The 21,054-nt window shown below is 35.8% G+C and overlaps 3 protein-coding genes across 9 annotated transcripts; 2 read left to right on the top strand and 1 right to left on the bottom strand.

Moving 5' to 3' along the window:
* The first annotated feature begins 721 nt into the window (after positions 1–721).
* On the top strand, positions 722–10,429 carry LOC121981011 (OVARIAN TUMOR DOMAIN-containing deubiquitinating enzyme 9-like). Of its 3 annotated transcripts, none has more exons than XR_006111723.1 (12): positions 722–880; positions 2,686–2,852; positions 2,968–3,039; positions 3,132–3,298; positions 3,508–3,581; positions 6,709–6,763; positions 7,170–7,244; positions 7,321–7,394; positions 7,484–7,532; positions 8,251–8,447; positions 8,588–8,644; positions 10,118–10,200. XR_006111723.1 is itself a non-coding variant. In XM_042533325.1 (12 exons), the coding sequence occupies exons 2-12, from the start codon at positions 2,711–2,713 to the stop codon at positions 10,177–10,179; spliced, it is 912 nt and encodes a 303-aa protein (XP_042389259.1). In that variant the 5' UTR covers positions 725–880; positions 2,686–2,710; the 3' UTR covers positions 10,180–10,429. The 3 variants fall into 3 exon arrangements, 2 of the variants coding, with proteins under 2 accessions (XP_042389259.1, XP_042389268.1); XM_042533325.1 differs by having other exon boundaries at positions 725–880; positions 8,251–8,335; positions 10,118–10,429; XM_042533334.1 differs by having other exon boundaries at positions 733–868; positions 8,251–8,335; positions 10,118–10,429.
* An 835-nt stretch (positions 10,430–11,264) lies between these two features.
* On the top strand, positions 11,265–18,481 carry LOC121980989 (SKP1-like protein 20). 5 transcript variants are annotated; one of them, XM_042533302.1, is made up of 10 exons: positions 11,265–11,431; positions 11,605–11,654; positions 11,909–12,133; positions 13,632–13,823; positions 13,891–14,001; positions 14,152–14,230; positions 15,811–15,899; positions 16,038–16,117; positions 16,482–16,567; positions 17,057–17,361. In XM_042533302.1, the coding sequence occupies exons 2-9, from the start codon at positions 11,619–11,621 to the stop codon at positions 16,528–16,530; spliced, it is 861 nt and encodes a 286-aa protein (XP_042389236.1). In that variant the 5' UTR covers positions 11,265–11,431; positions 11,605–11,618; the 3' UTR covers positions 16,531–16,567; positions 17,057–17,361. The 5 variants fall into 5 exon arrangements, with proteins under 5 accessions (XP_042389236.1, XP_042389228.1, XP_042389245.1 ...); XM_042533294.1 differs by lacking the exon at positions 17,057–17,361 and adding an exon at positions 18,346–18,481 and having other exon boundaries at positions 11,265–11,654; XM_042533311.1 differs by lacking the exon at positions 17,057–17,361 and adding an exon at positions 17,386–17,552 and having other exon boundaries at positions 11,265–11,654.
* On the bottom strand, positions 18,165–19,729 carry LOC121980979 (molybdate transporter 1-like). Its single transcript, XM_042533273.1, has one exon. The coding sequence runs from the start codon at positions 19,672–19,674 to the stop codon at positions 18,298–18,300; it is 1,377 nt and encodes a 458-aa protein (XP_042389207.1). The 5' UTR covers positions 19,675–19,729; the 3' UTR covers positions 18,165–18,297.
* Between the last annotated feature and the right edge of the window lie 1,325 nt (positions 19,730–21,054).

Genomic DNA, 21,054 nt, shown 5'->3' with positions numbered 1-21,054 from the left:
ATTTTAAAAATCAATATTAATATTACTATGGTATTAGTTTTTAAAAAATTAATACCATAATAATATTATATTTTAAAAATTAATACTACTTTGATGTCACGTAAATTTAAAAATAAAAAAGTTGATTTTTAAAAACTCCAACACTATGATAGTATAATTTTTTAAATATAGCATCATCATAATGGATCGAAAAAGATATAATGAGAAATACGTGCGCCTGTGTGCTCTTGGTTAATCGCGCTACTTTGTATTCCATTCTTGATAACTAAAGCCACTGCATGTGCGTGTGTACGTGCGTGCATGAGATTCTTCTAGGAAAAGGGAACCGAAAGTATTGCCGATCATGCAGCATAAAGAGAAAAGGCATGCACACCATCTTCCTAAACTTTCTCCCGGGATGATGTGATCCATAGAATTGGATGGCTGTTTGATACAAACACCTGTGCTGTGACAATTTTTAGGATGAACTGGTGATGTTTTATATATATATAACAAAAGTGATTATAGCACCTCAGCTACACTGTTACTCACTTTAATTAAGCTATAACAGAATTAAAAATAAATATATTATAGAATTTTTAAAATACAAGAACTCGCATTATGGGCCCCCGTCCCATGTTTAGGAGCCCAATCAGAAAAGAGCGGTTAAAAAATAGAGAGACAGATGACGTCATCCAATCCTCTGGTGTCCACTCTCGAGTTGCTTGCTTTATTCTCCCGAACTATAAAGTCGTCTTTCTGCTTCGAGAAGCATCGGTTCCTCGTTCTCCTCCGTCCATGCGTCGACCGCTAGGGTAAGAAGCCTCCGTCTCTCTGCTCGTGGTGGTGGATTTCCATTTTGAGCTTTCATCCGTGACTTTCAGGAAAGGTATTTAGAACGGTAAGTTTTTTTTTTTTTGGTTGTGGATAAGTCTGTAAGAAACTCGGGAATTGGGATTGATTATGCTTCGGGGTTCGTTGAGACGAGGATTGAGTTCTGTGTTCCGATTGTTTTAAGTCTTCATCTGTCTCGGCGCAATTTATCTGTCGTAATTTCCAGTTTTGGTGAGGCGACAGTGTTTTGTTGGCAAGCGATTTCTTGTTTCCAGCGCGATTTAGAAAGTTACCTGAGGATAAATCGGCTGCACAAAATGTTTTTGGTTTTCGAGCTCATAAATGCATTCCAAATTTCGACGATTCAGTTTCTGTCTCTCATTTGAGGATGCAAAGATTGCTATGGATCTCGAGCGCTTCAAATTAATCGTACTAGAGCAACAGTCCATTGACCAGTTCCCTTTTTTTGTGGCCTGTGTAGTGCTAATTTGATAATCTCTCGCGGTCCTCGAATTGCTTGTGCTCCATCGTTCCCTTCTTTTTTTCCTCCTTTCCCACTTCGGATTTTTGTTCTACTGCTTTTCGTTTTTGGTTAAAAGGAGAAAAGGAGAGAAAGGGAATAAAAAGAAAAGGTGAAGCAAAACGTGGATCCTTTCCCACTGTCAATTGTATTCTGTTGTCAATAACATGTGGTTAACTTTGGTTATATTGGTTATGATAGGATAAGAAATAACTTAAAAATCAAATCAGTAAAAAATACTACTCAAGCCTCTTTTAAGTTCATATTACAAAATAACTTTTTTCTTGGCAATTTGACATGCTATTAGTTTTTCCTTGGTACATGTGATCTCACCTTGGAGCTCTCTCTCTCTCTCTCTCTCTCTCTAAAAATCTTATTGCTAGCTGCACATATCGTAGGAGTTACTACTTATAAGCTAATAAATTTTCTTGAGTGTTGTGAGTTAATGGTTATGATTGTATATGAAATAACTATCAGCCTTTTGTTATTTCTTCAATTTAGTTGCATATCTTGTTTGGACAGTGCTAAATGGCTAGAATCTGGCCAGTCAGAATACACTTTGTAAGTCATTATTAAGGATATTTTAGTAATATCATCTCTATATATAAATTACATGCATGCATTATAATTCAATTCTGACCAGCCAGATTCTGGCCAAATAGATTTACCGATCTTGTTTTTCCTAAGATGACACTCTTAAAAAAATAGGTTAGAACAAGTCAACCAAGTTGGCGTACCTTATTATGAAGTGAAACGTTCTCTAGAATTTAGCATCATTTTCAGATTACTTTTTTTCTTCTTCTTAATTTCTGGCTGTACAAAAAAGACAGTGAAGTTTGCCATTGTGAAGATAGAAAAGATCAATGCTTTTCTAACCCCAACCAATCAATTAACCAACTGTTGCACTAGTAATGGTTCCACTGGTTCAATCAGATTAGATTAAGCATATTAAAGATAATTAGAAAACGAAACTTTCTTGGGCGTATGCTTAAGTCAAACTGCTAGTTTTGGTTTCTTTTGAAAAGAGTTGAAATATTTTTAACTATCAAAAGTAGCTATTTTTCATCAATTCATCAAACAGGTTGATAAGATTTAGCCTTTCAGATATAAGTGAATAATATTAATATTTCTATGCTCTTTTCATCTCCAAATATATACCATACATTCTTTTGCTACATAGTTAATTATTTAGGTATGGGATTTATCATATGGTTATGAATGCGAGAATGCACATTTCGTCTGTTTATTATTTCATAAAATCTGAAAAATACTCCTATGTGCATTTGTATAAGTACTTATTTGAGTTAAAAAAATAAATTTCACAAGGCTAACTTGAGAATTCTGTCTGCTAGATCACTTTTGTGCTGAATATAACTAATGGAGACTTATAAGCAAGATTCTGAGGTTCATCAGTGGGAACTTGATCTTTTCGACAACCACATAGTTCCAAATTCTCTGCGTCCTGGAGTCTCCAGTGAGCAAAACTTCAGCTATTATGAGGACATTTTTATTAGAGAAGGTACACTAATGGGAGCATGGTTCAAAGAAGAATGATAAGGACAATTACACATGCTTTCTCCCATAAGAATTCCCTAATTTTATCATCTAAATTCTTCTAATTCTAAAATGTATAGATGAAGAACCTACGCAAGTGTCTATTTTCACAGAAAATTTATTTCGCCCATACACGAGAGACTATACTCTAGGTACTAAGATAACTATAGATTTCTTTTACTAGTTTTGAGTTTGATATACTATTTTGCATATGGAAGTTAATATTTCATGTTCATTTACAAAGGGATTGAGGATGAAGAAGAAGTTGCACAACATAATGCATCCTCTAGTTCATGTTCTAGTCCTGGAACCAACTATCATGGTTTGGAGTGTTCGGTAGAAGTGTCAAATGAATTTTCCACGATAGATGGTGAAATTGACAGGAGGTTTGATCAAATGGTTCCTATCCCTGTAAGCACCCACTATCCAAATTTTTGGCATGTTGTAGAAAGCTTCATATTTTTAGATCTTTTAGTTTTAAAGGAACCTGCAATGTGTGTGTGTGTGTGTGTGTGTGTGTGTGTGTGTGTGTGTTAGTTATAAACATTATAAAGTTTCGAATTATTGTTATTGTTATTATTACAATTATTTCTACGATTTTCATTGATTTGCTTATACAGCATGTTCCTAGGATCAATGGAGAAATTCCTTCTGTTGATGAAGCCAGTTTTGATCATCAGCGTCTTATAGATCGGTATAGCCAATTAACTCTGGAAATATGTGTGGCAGCTTGTATAATTAGTAGATTTATAGAACAACTCACACTTTTCCTTGTGTAGATGTCAAAAGAAATAATGTTGGATACCTCAAGTTATTTATCCATCCTGAAATATGTTAGAATAACGAAGATTTAAATGGTATGGAGATTGTTCAAAGTTGGTCTAGATATATGGTTAGACAAATTGGATCACAACTAGAGACAATGCTGTGATGGTAATTGGGAAGCACAGTCCAATTTCCTCCAATTACAGTTGATTATTGAGCTCCATAAAATTGTGTTTTTTTTGAAAGTATGACTATATTTATATATCACTTTGATTGATGATATACTAATCTGCGTTGTTCCTTTGCAAGGGATAAAAATGAAGAATCTAGTAGAGACGATAGAGGGGGTGGGGTGTGAATATCGTTCGTTTAAAAACTTTTTTTTTCATGTCGATTCTTAAAACAAATATCAAAGTAGCAGTGGAAGTTAAACTAGGAGAGATAGACAAGTTCAGTTACTTTGTTCGGAGCTTGTGACGACTCCTACTCCAAGACCCGTGATCCTTGATCGTACCGTTGAGCAATTCACTAATAGTCTTCTTTTGAAAATTTCGGAGAAGAAGTAACTCGTATAAATGATGTACAGGATAGTAACAAGTTACTATCTTAACAAAGTAATGCAAGCTTTAAAGTATACCGACAAGGATGAAAAATTGAAGCGCAGATCGTCGAAGAAGAGTCGTAGTAGCTTGCACGAAGTTCAAGCGCATAGCAGTAGCATGAACAATAGAAAGATGCTTAGGAGATTGCACAGAAGAAGTGTTGTTGTCGGCTCAGATCTCGAGGTCCTTTTAGAAGCCGTATTCGATCAATCGAAAAGTCGTTCGATCGACTGATCCACTAACTTTCCTTCTTTGTCGAGATCTAATCTTCGTGTCATTAACGCCATTTAATGTTCGGTCGATTGATCACCTTGATTGGTCGACTAATCCTTGAATCTTCCTTCGTCGCTGTGATCCGAATCTGCCACTGTGTATACCAAAATAGGTTCGGTCGACCTATCCTTGGGTTTGGTCAACCGATCTACCTAAATTCCATGTTTGATTTGTGCAATCTGAACCCTGCCACATCAACTAGGTTCGGTTGACTGAACCTCCCGTTTGGTCGACCGATCCCTTCGATTTCTATGAGACAAAGTTAGTTCCACAGTATAAAAATATCCCTACAACACAAAGTTAGCACAATAGTATAATGCTGCATGAGTAAGAAAAGACAATAAGACCTATTTTGATCTCAACTTGGAAACCTTCCGGTTTCTTCAGTTGGATCAGCGACCTAGGGTTTGTCCCTTCTCGGGACACGACCTCCCCATCGCTCCGCTTGAGGTACCTACCTCAACCTACTTGCTAAACATTTAGTCCTCCAGACCTGTTTGGACTTTCTTTGCTCAGTGTCTGATCGCCTGATCCACTAAGATTTTTCTTGCAATGCTAAATTAGCCAACAACAATAATAGTAATGCAAAATACGATGGTAAAACTAAACTTAGATTTACTAAGATCCACTGGTCCGGTCAACCACTCGCGGTCGAATGGAAACCTTTTATCAACTTTGCTTGGAGTTTACTCCTCCAAGACTTCTCGCTACCTAAGGTTACCTCCTTCTAGGGTTTTCTTCACCTGAGTTCACTCACCAAGACATATGATTATAACCCCCTAGTGTTTTCACCACTTGACTTCACTCACTAGGACTTAGGGTTACCTCCCCCTAGGGTTTTCACCACCTAGTGACTTCAGTCACTAGGACCTAGGGTTACCTCCCCCTAGGGTTTTCACCACATAGCTTCACTTACCAGGACTCAACATCGGATTGACTTGCAAGAAATTCGATATCGGGTTTTCCAGACCTACCAAATCTTCCTACCTGTTTCCGACGATATGTCGAGATTTTCCTTTCCTAGCTGCGACTAGGACTTCCCTTGCCTAACCACAGTTAAGACTTCCCTTGCCTAACCACAGTTAAGACTTCTCTTGCTAGTTATCCGATCAACCTTGACCTAACTAGATTCCATTAAACATATTGTCAAACAAACATCAAAACCCTGGAGGTCGATTGCACCAACAAAAAAGACTGACTAAAGCAAATGCTATTATGATAATTGAAAGAAATCAAGTTGACTTGTATGTTAGTGCTACACTTTACATGGTCAGATAAGATCCATGAAACAATCCAAATAGTTGGGATATACCGCTTATAATTGAGGTCATTGCTATCTTTTTTGGAAGGTTTTGGTATTTGTTGAATTCAAGATGGGGATCCTACGAGTCTCATGTCAAGGTCAAAAAATGAGAATAACATCTGTCTGAAGTCTCTACTGAGTTTTTTTGTAGTAGTATATTGATGATTTCATGTTGCTTCTATTAGTCTTTTTTTTTTAAAAGAAAATATAGTGCACTGTCTAAAATTTTGCAGTTCTGGTGTCACTCAAATTTACAATTCTAATGAACCTCAAACTATGGCCAATGTATATAGTTCAGTTAGTCAGGCCATACAACTATTGTAATTGATTTGTTCTAATGTTTGACATGTCAAAAAATTGCTCACGAAGTATCTACCTGATTAAGATATGGTTGTCAAAGTCCATATTGATATAGGAATCAATTGCTAAACAAAATCCAAGTGTCTACTTTAACAGTTCTATAAAAATGATAGAAAATATGGAAGGGAAAAAAATGGAATTGCCTTATGTATAAAATAAAAAAGATGTTCAACAATCTTAAGAATAATTCATATTATCTTCATATATGAAAAAAAAACATTAATAATAACATACTTCTATTTACTAAATAGATTACTATTTTTTTAAAAGAATCTCTCATGTTACTATCATTCTATTTCAACTACCATTGCTTAGTTTGTTAAATCTGCTTTGAGTTATTAACTTTAGAACAAAACCACAACATCAAAAGGAATGCTTACTTTTTCTAACAAACTTGTATGTCAGGCATCATGGATAAGTTCAACCACATGTACTTAAATCTTTATATATGTTACAGATTGTGATTGTATGATGTGGTTAAGCATAACGTTTGCTTCTAAGCTTTCTAGATATTGCAGGTTGCAACTGTATGGCTTAGTTGAACGTAAGGTTGAAGGAGATGGTAACTGTCAGGTCAGTCATGGCATAACTGTGGCATGTAGGCACACTTTGTTTTCCAGAGTAGACTATGAATTCATCTTATTATTCACAAAAATGTTGTTTATTACTGAAACTAAAAAAAATAGTTGTGCCGTGGAATTGATTGACAAATAAACTCATTGCTTAGTTACAGTAGATGCAAGTTTGGGATTGTGAGATTCTTGTGTACAATTAGGAGGAAAATGCTTCTTTACTACTTTAATTTGATATCCAGATTTTTCATCTATCCCTCCTATGTTGGACACCCTTCACTCAAAAACACCCATTAATCATAGCCTAAAGATTTTTAGAAACAGTATGTCTCAATTAAATGTTGATTTTCTTAGTTGTTTCTCTTTTGCCTCATGGCATGACGCCGGTGATATGTATCTTGATCTAGTTCCGAGCACTTTCTGACCAGTTATATGGAACACCTGACCATCATAAGCTTGTGAGGCATAGAATTGTTGATCAGGTTGATTCTTCTTCACTCTGTTATCTGCTTTGGATATGGGTTTTGTATGTTCTAATTGGCATGTATTTTTCTTCAGCTCAGGTCTCACCCTGAGTTCTACAAGGAATATGTCCCAATGGCATACAGTGACTACCTGAAAAAGATTTCCAAGTATACTGTCGTTCTTATTAGATTTTAGGCCTTATATTTTGGATATTCTTCTAAAATATATTTCTTACTTCTTTGTCTTACTGATTCAGGAGTGGCGAGTGGGGCGATCACGTGACATTACAGGCTGCAACAGATAAGGTGCTCTGGTTTATTGAAATATAAATTAAAAACTAAACAGTTCTGTTTACACACTTTTGGGGAAACTGTTACCATACTTTTACCTACTTTCCTATCTCTATTTAGGTTCTGAAATTTCAATAAACTCTTTTAATTTTGTTGATATGGAATGGTGTTGCTCTTTTTGGTGGATCATGATATTGCCTGTGGGCTAGTTGTGTGTTTGCTTATTGGTCTCTATTGAGAACTGCCCTTAAACTTGGGCTGCATTTTCGACAACCGGTTAAGGTTTATCACCATGTCAGATAGTAAGTTGTAGCAAATGGTATCTGAGCATTCACGCAAGTATTGTATGTCGATTACTGTGATAGAATCTTAGAGCAAAGCATGTATCTGAGCATTCACACAAGCACAAGAATGTCTTGATTGCTGTATTATAATCTTAGATCAAAGCACGTATCCGAGCATTCACACAAGTACAAGCATGCCTTGATTGATAGCAGTCATTTTTGATCCACTGTCTTCATTAACATAAAATAGGTTTTAGGAACTTCCAGTGACATCCTTTTTATTCATGTCAACTTAATGGTTCGAGTCAGCCAGTGCCTTTATGGACGCTGTGCTTAAATGTTGATATATACAGGTTGCTTCTTAAATCTTCTACCGGCTTCTGCAGATTAATTTGATACTTGTACTCTTTGTTTCCTTGTTGATTCCTTTTTATGGATCTCTTTTGCAGTTTGGTTGCAAAATTTTTGTCATTACATCATTCAAGGATACTTGCTATATTGAGATTTTGCCAAGAGATCAGAAGCCTAATCGAGGTATATTTTTTGGTAATGTTTGATTTTGTCCACCTTATTATAGTTAGACCTTCCAACATCACAACCAAATTATAGCAGACTGAGGTTTGAATTCGGCAGTATGATTCTGTAGGTACGCTTGCACATGCTTGTATGCTTAGAAACTTTCGCGCGCATGTGTGTTTGTGTATATGTATATATAATTTTGTTTTTCGTAATTACCTCTATCTGGGCTTAGAGCAATAATAATAGATCCTCTATCTTTAAATGCAGTCCTTTTCTTAAGCTTTTGGGCTGAGGTGCATTACAACTCAATTCATCCAGAGGGTGGTAAGTGCATCATATATCTCTCTGTATCAATTAACAACAGTTCTATAAATGGGCCCTCAACCGGAGGTTAATTGTTTATATTTTTATTAAAAGGTATTTTATTGTTATTGTGTTGGAACATTCTTAAATACATCGAAACGTTAAAATTATAGTCTTGGGCAATGAGTTTGTACGGAAGTTACTTATACAGTCTTCTAGGCAAGCTTACTCAATGCTCAACTCATTTTATGTTCATATAGGGGTGTCAATTTGGGTGAGTCAGGTCATATTCGGGTCGGGTTGGATTTTTTTTTAAAAAAAATCCCAAGCCGAACCCTACCCGAATCTGAATATAATCCAAAATCCCTAAATCCGAACCCGGCCAACCCGAACCTGATTCGAATAACCCGATTCAAAATGACTTTTTTTTTTTGGCTATTTTTCCTATAATTCTTCACTTTTATCTCAATACTCCATCATTATCATACAACATTGATATTAATATACATAAAAACATCTCAATTTTTAAAATAAAATTTGATTTAATCTTAAAAAATCTACTAAACTCTAAATTTGGATCAACCCGATCCGAACCAAGCTTGAAAATTTTCAACTCGACCCCCCCCCCCCCCCCCAAATCCGACCCGAACCCGAAAATCCCAACTCGAACTTGATTTTCTTTGGGTAGACTCAGTTCATCGAGTCTAAGGGTGTAAATCAACCAAGCCGCTCATGAGCTATTCGAAACTTGTTTCGATAAAAGCTCGTTTGACCTCATTTAATGAGGCTCGTTAAGATAAACAAACCAAGCTCAAACTTCACAATATTCGGCTCTTTAGTTTGTGAACATGTTCGTTAAGCTCATGAATCAACTTTTAAATAAAAAAAAATAATTTTGATATTGAATTTATAGATTTTACATTCTACTTATAAAACATATAGACAAATATATTAAATTTATTTATTAGAATAAAATTATAAATTATAATAAGAATATTATAATTTTCTCTAAATATATAATTTAGTTTTTAATGAATATTTAAATTTATAATTTATATTTATTAAACTCGTTTAGGCTCGATAAAAGCTCGAATAAGCTCGTGAGCCATGAATATATTCGTTTAATAAAGCTCGAGCTCGGCTCGATTATAAACAAGTCAAACTCAAACATTCAAGAGTTCAACTCTGCTCGGTCGGCTCGATTACACCCCTAATCGGGTCGGGTTTATTTTTGACACCCCATGCTCATGTAATATATTTCATTGTGAACATGCTTGTTTGTAAGTTTGTAGGTAGATTCATGTATAACTTAGTGAGTATAATTATATTTTAAATTCAGGGCCTTACTAGATATGCACTGAATTGCTAGCAGAAACACAATGAATTGCTAGATATGCACTTTCCAGTTTTATTACAAAACATTTATTGGTGTAATCTTCCAGATCCTTGTCCATAAGTTTAAATTTTTTCCCACCTTCTTTTTGGGTCGTTCAGATCTCTGTACCGGCGACGGGAAGAAGAAGAAGAAATGGTGGAAGTTTGGAAACAAACATTGAATCAAAGTGGCAATATTTTTGCTTCATACTCAAAAAAACATTTTTTATCCTCACAGCCCTTCTAGGAGAAGGATTTTTTTGTTTTAACATGGTACAAGATTAATGCTATCATTTACATGACATCCCAATTCTGTTCAATGTTGTTTAGGTGCTTCATGAATATTGGTTATATGATATGCTCCTGGTTTATTAAAACTAGTGATTTGTAATAAAATTCTATATATGCTTGGCGCTTCAAGATTATTGGTTATATGAATATTAGTAAGTGTAGCGTATTAGTTTGATGTGAATCAATGTGTTTGATAATAGTGTACTATATGCAATCAGTCTGATGTTAATCGATGTGTTATATATATTATTGTGATGTGAATTGGCAATTTGTTTCAGTGTTCAGTTTATTTTGTTCATAAAAATGCCTTAATGGCTCATGTTCCTAGTTTTAAGATGTATGCGAGAGCTGTTTTTTATTCATGGGAGCGTGAAGCCTCCCTTTAACAGTTTAACTGCCTTTCCGGTGGTCCCACTCTCTCGAGAAAGAGAGAAATCATGAGGAGGCATTTGCTCTAATGCTTGCATAGAATTGATCTTAAAATTTATTAGAGTAACCATGGATGTCATCCATGTATGAATGTAATATGAGGCCTCCGGGAGTAGGGTATTATGGTTAGATTCTTTAGTGACATATTAGCTATCTAGAATTCTGATAGCATACGTGGGGCATCTCTTTTCTGTTTATGAAATTTACTGCCGATGAGATTATTATTATTAATAACTGCTGCTTATATGAAACCAAATTTATATATTTAAATTTTAAATTACATATACATCGATGAGCGATGTATGTCTTATTGATTTTTAAATATTTATTCGGTGTTTGAAAGAAAAATTCTGACCAAATCCTTATAAATATTTATAAATCATTTCATTTGACATCAATGGTGTAGAAATATAATAGTTTTTTTTAAAAAGAATTCTCATAATTAAAAAAAAAAACATTTTCGCGTACTCTCTAATTGACCGCGCCTCACCGTTAGTGGGACCAAGCTTGAGCGATATGGTCCACGCGCCGCGTGCAAACCCCATCACTGGAGCTGACGCATCGCGCCACAAACCCACTGCGAATCTTAAACCTATCCCGCCCTCCTCTTCCTTCGTCTTCACTCGCTTCCTTCCTTCCTCCCTCCCTCGCTCGATCGACGCCGAGAACCCTACTCCAGCGCTTCTAACCCCAATTCCGCTGCCAGATACTTCGGTCTCTCTCTCTTTCTCTCTCTCTCTCTCTCTGTTGAGCAGTGGGAGGTGATTTGGACGAGGCAACCTAAGTTGAGTAATTGTTTGCGTTGGGGCGGGAGGGGAATATTTTGGTCTTTGAGACTTGACCAAGATCTTCCATAGTTTGATTTCTCTTTTTCCTCTCTTTTGTAGGGTTCAGAAATAACATGTCATCCAACAGAAGCTCACTGCTCGCAAAAGAGGTATTTGTTTGACAATTTTTTTTTTCAAATTTATTGAGGAATATCTGAAGATTATCATTCATCTGTGCAATTCTTTGTTTACTTTACGTGTTTTTATTTTAATTTTCCTAGTTTTTTCTTGCCCTGAACCTTTCGGTGTTTGTGCATATTATGTATTCTTTAATTCATATGTATATGCAAAAATAGAAGCATCAAGGTATGTCTGTTAGTTGTAAATACCACGGAAGTACATTGGTTTCACTATACTCCATCAGGCCAAAACTTCTTATATATGGATCCAAATAAAGAATGGGCTGATTCAACAAGTTGAAGAAGAATTATCGGCAGTGTGCCCAATTATTCATCGAGAGATGTCTGGGACAGGCAAGGGTTCCTCTAAGAATAATCCCATCCATTTGCCAGAAGAAGTCAGTCCAGCTATGCTGAGTTTGATACTCCAATATTGGAAATTTCACCTAATTCCAGGACATTCAGATAAGGTTAGTACTTTCTTGTAATTCTTATATATTACTTTAGCATTGAATATAATTTGATAGGTGCTATTTGTTGAGAGCAGTAAAATCTAATTTTAAAAGCTCAATTGCTGACATGAAGAAGCTGGTTCTAGTTGATATAAGAACAATCTCTTTATTTCTTTGTGCTTTATGAATCCTTCAGAAACTACTTATCCCAAACTCTTGATGGAATAGCATGTTATGAGAAATTAACTGATTTCAACCTTGATGGAATAGCATGTTATTGGTTTGATTTACATTAGGTCCTAATCTAAACATTCCTTTTCACTTGTCTAAATTAATTTGAACATTTTATTCTTGGATTTATTTTAGTTGCAAGTGAAATGCATAACTAGCTACTGCAACATCCCATTTTTGGCATACAATAATTCTCTAGATTACATAATTTTGAGATGCCATTTTCATCCACAAGTTTAAGAAAGCCCAACAATCTCTTAGAAACACAAGGTTTTTTTTTTTACTCACGGCACCCTTACCTTTCCCATTAATAAGTCCTAGAAGTTCCTCAATTGGATATTTATGCTCTTGTTTATTTTGAAGATCCATATTCTGCAATCATAAATAACATCTAGATAAATTATAAATCAACAAAAGTCTTGCCAAAAAAGACAGTGAATATTTTTGTTGCTTGGATAAAAATTTAAGACATATTGATTTAACAAAGTGAATCAGCTGGGAGTAGTTAGATCATTAAGAGTAACACAACTGGCTTAAATTCTATTCACTCTTTCAAACTTCTTTTTCTAGCAAAATTGTGATTCTATTATTGGATATAAGGATTATTGGTTTGATCTTTCAGAGATTCCACTTTTTCTTCTTATAATAAAGTCACACTTAAGTGAGATATTTATATCAAACACACTCCATTAGACCAAAACCATAATTACCTCAGTGAAATCATCAGTAACATGGGAAATCTCAGGAATCTCTTAATATTACTCTATCCTTCTGTTAGCTATGCTCAGGAAGTAATATCCAGTAAACTGAGGGTCCGTCTGCTAAGACCAACTCCAACAAGCCATCAGTATTGGTCTTTGCATATTTCTCATCAAAGGATCTCCATTCCTAAAAAAACTAAAATTGCCAAAATTTAACAAAATTCAATATCTAATAACATAAGCGATTAGTACAACATAATTAACAAATATGTTTACATGAGAGACATGTATGTGCATAACTACTTTCTGCAACATTGCATTTTTGGCATCCAATGATTTTCTAGACATCTCACAATATAGTTTTGAGATACAATTTTAAACTCAAAATTTTGAGAAAGCTTAACATTTTTATGGTTGGATATCTAGCATTGCATGCCTTTTATTCTCTGTTTCGTTGGAGCATGCAACATAAATGGTGTTTCATCACAATCATTTAAACATATTTGTTAATTATTTTTTTCTCTCGCTTTCTCCTGTGATTAGATCTAGAAATTTATTGAATTTTGGCAATTTTATTATTTTAGGAGCGGAGATCCTTTGATGAGAAATTTGTAAAGACTAATACTGATGACTTGTTGGAGTTGGCCTTAGCAGCCCATGCCCTTCAGCTGAGGCCTTTGGTGGATCTTACTAGCGGAGCATTAGCTCGTAGGATTGGAGGATGTAGTAATGATGAGATTCGTAAGATTTTCCATGTTCCTGATGATCTGACTGAGGTAATTATGGTTTTCCTCTTGTGAAGTATGTTTGATATAAATATCACCTAAGTGTGGATTATTATAGGAGGAGAAACTAAAGCATTTGAAAAATCCAACCAATGATCCTTTCATCCGGTTGTTGAATCAAAGTCTTGCTAGAAAAAGGAAAAAATGGAAAGAGCAAAATGAATTAAAGGTAGATGCATTGTTCTTGATGCCTTCATTTCTCCCGGCTGATTTAATGTATCTGTAAATTTCAGTTTAAGGGATGAACCTCTTCCCTTTCTTTTTTGAAAAACTTTTTATATTGCTTTATAAATTATCTACATGTTATTTGTGATTGCAGAATATTGATCTCTTAAATAAACAAGAGGATACACGTCCAATTGAGGATCTTTTGGAATTTATTAATGGGAAAGACAAAGGTTTGTGAGTATATTTTTGTTGTATTTCTAAGAGTTTTTAATGATTCTGTTTTAAAGTCCTTATAATTTCTCTGCAAACTTTTCTCCTTTTGCTTTCTACAAATCCTTGAATGATAAGGGAACTAATTTTTCTTCACTTCTTTCTATTTCTATTTCCTATTCTCTTCTCTTTTCTTCCTTCCTTCATATCCCTTTTTCCCTTTATATTTTTATGCCCTTCCTTTTCCTTTTCTCTTGTTTTCTTTTGGTCAAGTTATGGTTGATCAAGGTTATCAGGATTGACATCCTACTTGGGAACAGGGAAGGATTCATTGGTTAGATTATAGGATTGGAAGTTTCTACAATTTCATGGAATTATTATGTAGAAGTATATTTCATATTTATAATTTATCACATGCATTAACCTTGAATATTCAGTATTTATAATTTAGCACATTATTTTTTCCATATGGTAAAGATATGAACAACATAATGTTATTCTTAAAGTGTTTAATCTTTATATACCTAATAGCGACTCCTATAAGATGAATTATAATTATAAAATGACTAACAATGAAAAAAAATCGTTCTTATGATCAAGATTTAAAATTCATTCCGAGCCATTCTGAGTCGGAGTTTTCCTCCTCGATCTGATTGAAATAATCAACCGGTGCTGATTTGTGATGCTGCTTGCACTGTGTAGAAAGGATTGTGAACCCCTCGAAGAAGGGATTGCTCACATCACCAATGCAGGAGAACCATGAGGAGGAATAGCTTGCTGTCTCCACAGAGAAATCACTTGACAACCTCACTAATTGTTGGCGAATCGTGAGGATTGCTCAGCAACTGCACTTGCTGTCATTGATATGTTGGCTGTTGTCGAATCTCAAAGAGCAATCATGAGGAAGAAGGTTTTCTATTCTCACTTTCAATTCTTCACTATGCCGGTGTTGTTCTGCATTTTGACACTATACCAGGAACGATAAATCTCCACTATGCCAGATGACATGATTCATGATTCATGATTCTAATCCATGCTTCAAAGTGAAAAGGATTCTCATATTTTATATAAAAAAATTCCTAAATGAATATGATACTAAGATGAGGGTCAAACTTCTACTAAATATCAATCTTTAAATTTTCTAGATCAATGTAAATATGTTCCATCTAATCAAGATTGTTGGGTCAAGATCTTATATAGGAATGATAAGGGAGCAAAGGATCGCAATGTAGATTCCTAAGATCCCTGTTTGATTTAGATCTTGCCTGTGAATTGGATTTGCAAGTTAGATTCTCATAGATGGTAAGATCCTAGATCACTGTCCTGACTACCATGGTTATGATTTTTTGATGTTGAGGTTGGTTTTATTGATGTTTTTGCAAAGTAATAATGCTAATTGTTGGCTCATATCTTTCAGGGCAAATTTCTTAAATAATGGAAACAATTGTTGTTAGCTTTATATGCTTATATATCTTTAACAACATTTGGAACTTTGAATGTATATATGACGATCACTTCTATCTCAAGCAAATAACGGCTAAAGATTGTTATAGTTATTTTTGTGTTGTGCCATGGACTTCAACAGTTCTGATGTGTCCAGGAACATGTAAATCTAAAAAGGAGAATAGGAGAAGAAAGAGTCAAGCACAGAACTCTTCGGTAAATGATTTAGATATGACAGACAGACAGGTCAGTATAATTATCAGTAGTCTCTTATGAATTTGTGATGATGCAACTACTAGTTGTGTATAGTTGATGTGCTATGTATATAAAGGAAGATGCTAACCCTTTTAGCTTATATCTGAAAGTTGAGATATTCTTCCTCAGGATTCAACTACGATCCCAAGTAATGATGACTCATACTCAGAAGGTTATTCGGATCAAGAAAAGATGAGAGAAAATGATAGGTGAGACATTTGCTTACATTTTGCACAGTAATACTATCCATAACTTATCTTGATCTTGCATTTTGTTGAGACGGCCTTGAATCATAAATTACTCTGTATTATTTATTTTTGTAATAGTTTAAATTTGACAATAGCTTAAAATTTTTGCTTACATTTTCTATATGTTCTTGTGTTTGTATGTTATTTTATATTGCTATTTGCAAAAGCCACAAATCTGATACTTAATGATTTTGGGTCGGGAGTAGGATTCCCAACTTTGTCTTAGTTGCAAATGAATTTGTAGCTCGTAGACCTGCAGGCCATTTGTAGGCACCCCGATAGTGCTATCCATAATTTGGAACGTTTCATCTATTTATGTTTGCAGGATAGTTGCAGATTTTGCTAGGAAGCTAAATGTAGTCGACTACTACTAGAAACTCAGTGTAGTTTCTGCCATGTGGATATACAGAGGTTTGTCTTGCACTTTCACTATATCTTTATTAGATTATCATCTTCTAACATCTGCTGCAATAACATCTAGTGTGCACTGAAAGCATGTTCAAATACTATACAGAGCATTGTTTACATTTCTCTTTGTTTTGTTTGAAATCCTTTATTTAGAATTATTAAAACACACTACATCCTTAGGAGCTCTTGCCCCCAAAACACACTAGAATTAGAATTCTCAATAGTGTTTAGAATTTCTATGATCCATCAACTCTATTTGCTAGAGTACCATTCACATATTATTGTCATGAGAAGTAGACAATGACAGCATGACACGAATCTCAATTATTTGTGTTTGCTACATTATGTTATCCCATAAATCGAATACTAATGACTAGTAGTTCAATGATAATTTAGCAAAAACCTCCTGATCAATTAAAATCTATTTTGAATCTATCCAAACACAAGATTTGAGATATTTATCCTTGGGAATTTGCTTAAATTTTCTTTTAGGAATTGTGTCCAAACATGCTACAAAGAGATTCAGATTTCAGGCAACAAATTTTGGAAATAAAAAAATCAAAGAGTTTAGCCCACTCGTCTTTTCCTACATTATTTGCATTGTATTTAATCTTGAGAGGTGAGTGCAGGTTATTGCACAATCACTACCAACAATGTATCTCACATGAGAATCAGATTAGTTACATCAGTACTGATATAATTTATTGAGTAGATTAAGTTATAGTTTGTAAATTTTTTCTGGACACGCTATGATATCTGTGCTTTACCCTAAGCAATGCATTAATATTCCATTCCTTAATTAAAATCCATTTAACTTATAGATCAAGTAAAGTTGATCAAGCCCTGTGCTAGGACAAATGTCTCCTGATTTATTTCTTTTTTTAGAGAACGTGGGGTGTCTTGAAGGAGCTGATGATTTCATCTTTTTGCTCCAATACCTAAAGTTGATCTAGGTTTTTACTGAACTTGTAATAAGTAGATTCATAGTTGAATCATTAAATCTGGGCCTTCACTGTCAAGGGGTCAATGAATAAGATAAAATGATTATATATTCTCAGTATGATCGGGATACTATTTATTAAAAAAAAAGGATAATTTTTAAGTACCTCAAATTTATTTATTATTTATATGGGTTAATGCCTTACCGGTGCTAGAGTCTATAAGAATATAAAACGGTAAATTTTAGTCGGATTAGTCAGAAAATGATTTTATCTAATTAAAATGTTAATTAAGCTGGTTAAAAAATTAATTAAATATTATTAATAAAAATTAATTAGATATTATTTTTAAAATTAAATATAAAAATAGATGATAAAGGATAAATTTATAAAATATAATATTATTTGGATATTCTTAATAATGATTCTATTTTTTTAAAAAAAATTATTTTAATTGACCAGATTTTAATCATCTAATATTATCTAATATAAAAATAATTTTTACGGGTCTTCGAACAAGTGTTCGAGTAGCATTTAATATTGTCACAATCCATGAATGGCACTCCATCCTCCATCTAAGGAGTATCGCACTTCAAACTAGCACTCAGTGAAACAAGGATCCTCTACTAGGATATGTCTAAAATAAAAAATTTACAATTTATTTTACATAGAAAGATGCGACAAATACATGTTGTTGCCACTATTCAACGAAGGGTTGAACCGCCACACCACCACACAATTTTATCGAAATAAAAGGTTTTGAATTTGCATATTTATTATTTTTTAAAAAAAAATTCAAACATTGTTGCTGCAATTCATGTTCATCGTCACCTTCTTCCTCAGCACGAGCAAGATATGCACCGCCATGCCGCAGACGAAGCCCAGCGCCGCGCTCGACCCCACCAACGACACGGCGGTGCAAACGAGCACCACGAACGACTCTGCCTTCGAGGTCATGTCCCTCGCCGCCATGGCCAGTTCCACCCCTGCGAATAGCAGCAGTACCCCCAGCAGCCCCACTGGGAACTCCACCAGTAGCCGCAGCAGCGATCCTCCAAGCAGCAGCCCTACCGTCGTCTTCACCGCCCCCAGAGCTGCCACGCAACCCCCCGTCCGTCCTCCGAACTTGTACTGCCCCGCCAATCCTCCCGCCCCGTGGCAACACGGCATCGCCCCGAACCAGCACCCTACCAGGTTCATCGCCCCTACCGTCACCGCTACAGACGTCGCCGACGCCGCCCGCTCCGCCCCGAACAAGTCCCCTGTCAGCTTGCACACCGCCACCACCGAGTTCAGCAGCGACAGCGGCAGCTGCGGCACCGCGCCCTTCACGAACCCGTCCCTCCACGCACGCCGCGAGATCTTCACCACGTGCATCCGCGACGGGCCGATCTTGAGCCCACCCGCCGCGCTCGGCTTCCTTATCACCGCCAACACCACGCCGAGCACGAACACGAGCACTGCGGACGGGATCGAAAACAAGACCCTCCTCGCCCAAATTTTTCTAGTGCTTTTCCGCCCGTTACCGTCACCTGTTCGACCAATTTCCGCAGAGAGATTCTCCTCCTGCTCCTCCCCTTCCCCTGCCCCGTTGACGATGACGATGAAGACTGCGGCGACGATGGCGAGCACTAGACCATCGAGACCGAACCACGGCCTCTGTCCGAGCGACTTGCCCTTGCCGAGGTCCTGGCTGTTGCGGACGTACCTGACGGCCGTGATGGCGAAGGCAAGGCCTTGGCTTAACTGAATGCCGCGCACGATTGGGAGCGGAATGAGGCGGTACACGACGTCCATGAGACGGGTGGCGCCGAGGAAGAACACGACGGAGGAGGTGCAGATCCCCGCGGCCATGATCTCAGGGATTCCGAAGGAAGGGTTGGAGATGGCGACGGCGGCGATGGATTTCATGGGCTGGACGGGCATGGGCACGCCGTAGATGGCGCCAGTGATGATGTTGTAGGCGCCGGTGAAGATGAGGGTCGTGCCGAGGTCGAGGTCCCTGGCGAGGGCCAGGGCGAGGACGATAGGGATGTAAGTACCGAGGTCGCCCATGGCGCCGTTGAGCTCGGCCCAGATCGACTGGAAATGGAGGTTCGCGCGGGCCTTCGCCAGAAGGCCGGTGAGGCATCGACTGCTGGGGGCTTCCTCCCAGACGGCGGCGGAGGACATGCTCACTATACGAAGGTGTGATCTTTCCTTCACTGCCTCTGTTATTGTTTCTCGTATGTGCATGGGCTATTTATCATACAAGTTGTAGATTTATTAAAATATCTAAACATTTAATCAAATATAATAAAAAAGTAAATATTATTGTTATTTTCCCCTTCATTTCATTTAAAATAAACAAGAAATTGTTTTCTTATTAAACTATTTTATTTTATTCACTGTAAATGCTGATGACATTAATTTTCAACCTCCCATGTTAATGTCAAAGTGTCCTGCACGATCGATTGTTTAGCAAAATATGCAAATATACAAATTATTTAGAAAAAAATGCACTTCTTTTTTCTTTTTTATTTTATATATATATATTTTATCAAATTCAGCGACTTCCGATTTGAAGCGCCGAACTTTCATGCCAATCCTGTAAGCAAGCCAAATGGAACGCTAAACTTTTGACCATAATGATCTGATGCAAAACAATAATAAAAAAAGTTTTTATTTTTTTAGTTATTAAGTCCGTGGACCAAAAACAAGCAGACAAAAAACGAAAGAATAATTATTTATTATCCAAAAACCATGAGCATATCCAGGCAGCCTTTGCGCTTTCCAAAAGGCATTCGCCCTCGACCATCCTTTAGCCCTTCGTTTTATTTTTCTTTCTTTGCTATCCATAAACCTTTAATTTAATAGCTTTGCTACGCCTAATTGCTATTAAATATCATTTTTTCATTCTTTTCTAACGACTAGGAAGTTCATCTTAATATTTTTGTTTATCTAATTTATTATTTGATCATGTGTTACTTCATCGTACTTTGATTATTTAATTAATTAGTAGTTGACTTTGTAAAAAAGAGACAATCTCAATATATTATTAGACTTTCTAATCAGACAAGCATCTGTCTTTTATATTACCTAGCGTCGCCAGTTTTTCGACAAATATAAAAAGAAATAAAGTTATTCTTTATCTTCATATGTCCTTTGAATTTTGTAGCTAATCCTATGGAATTAAACTAATTAAATCCAAATTTATTGCTATTTTTTTTAAAAAATTATTTAGCTAAATTATATTCGATAAGCCCGCATTCCAATGATACTAGTCCAATATTTTTTTTTGATAATTTACATATCCAATTTTTTGAACCTTCTAGTTCCATTAAAAAAATTTCATAACGACTCATCTGCTTAGTAACTAAATTTCAAAATTATCATCCGTAGTCGCTTGAGAGTTGAGATGCCAGAATTCAGGTGCATATGGGCCATTGACTTGCATATAAAGTGGATGGACCAGCCATCTTAATTATGTGGTTAGGCACTCGAGAAAAATTTCTCTATGTATAGTTATCATGGATAGGCTGGTCCGTTCTGATATTTATTGATCCAGAGTTT

This window comes from Zingiber officinale, chromosome 1B (assembly GCF_018446385.1).
Source record: "Zingiber officinale cultivar Zhangliang chromosome 1B, Zo_v1.1, whole genome shotgun sequence".
In the NCBI taxonomy this organism is placed as follows: Eukaryota; Viridiplantae; Streptophyta; class Magnoliopsida; order Zingiberales; family Zingiberaceae; genus Zingiber; species Zingiber officinale.
Note: the sequence above shows the minus strand (reverse complement) of the source record. Positions and strands in the feature narration are given on the sequence as shown.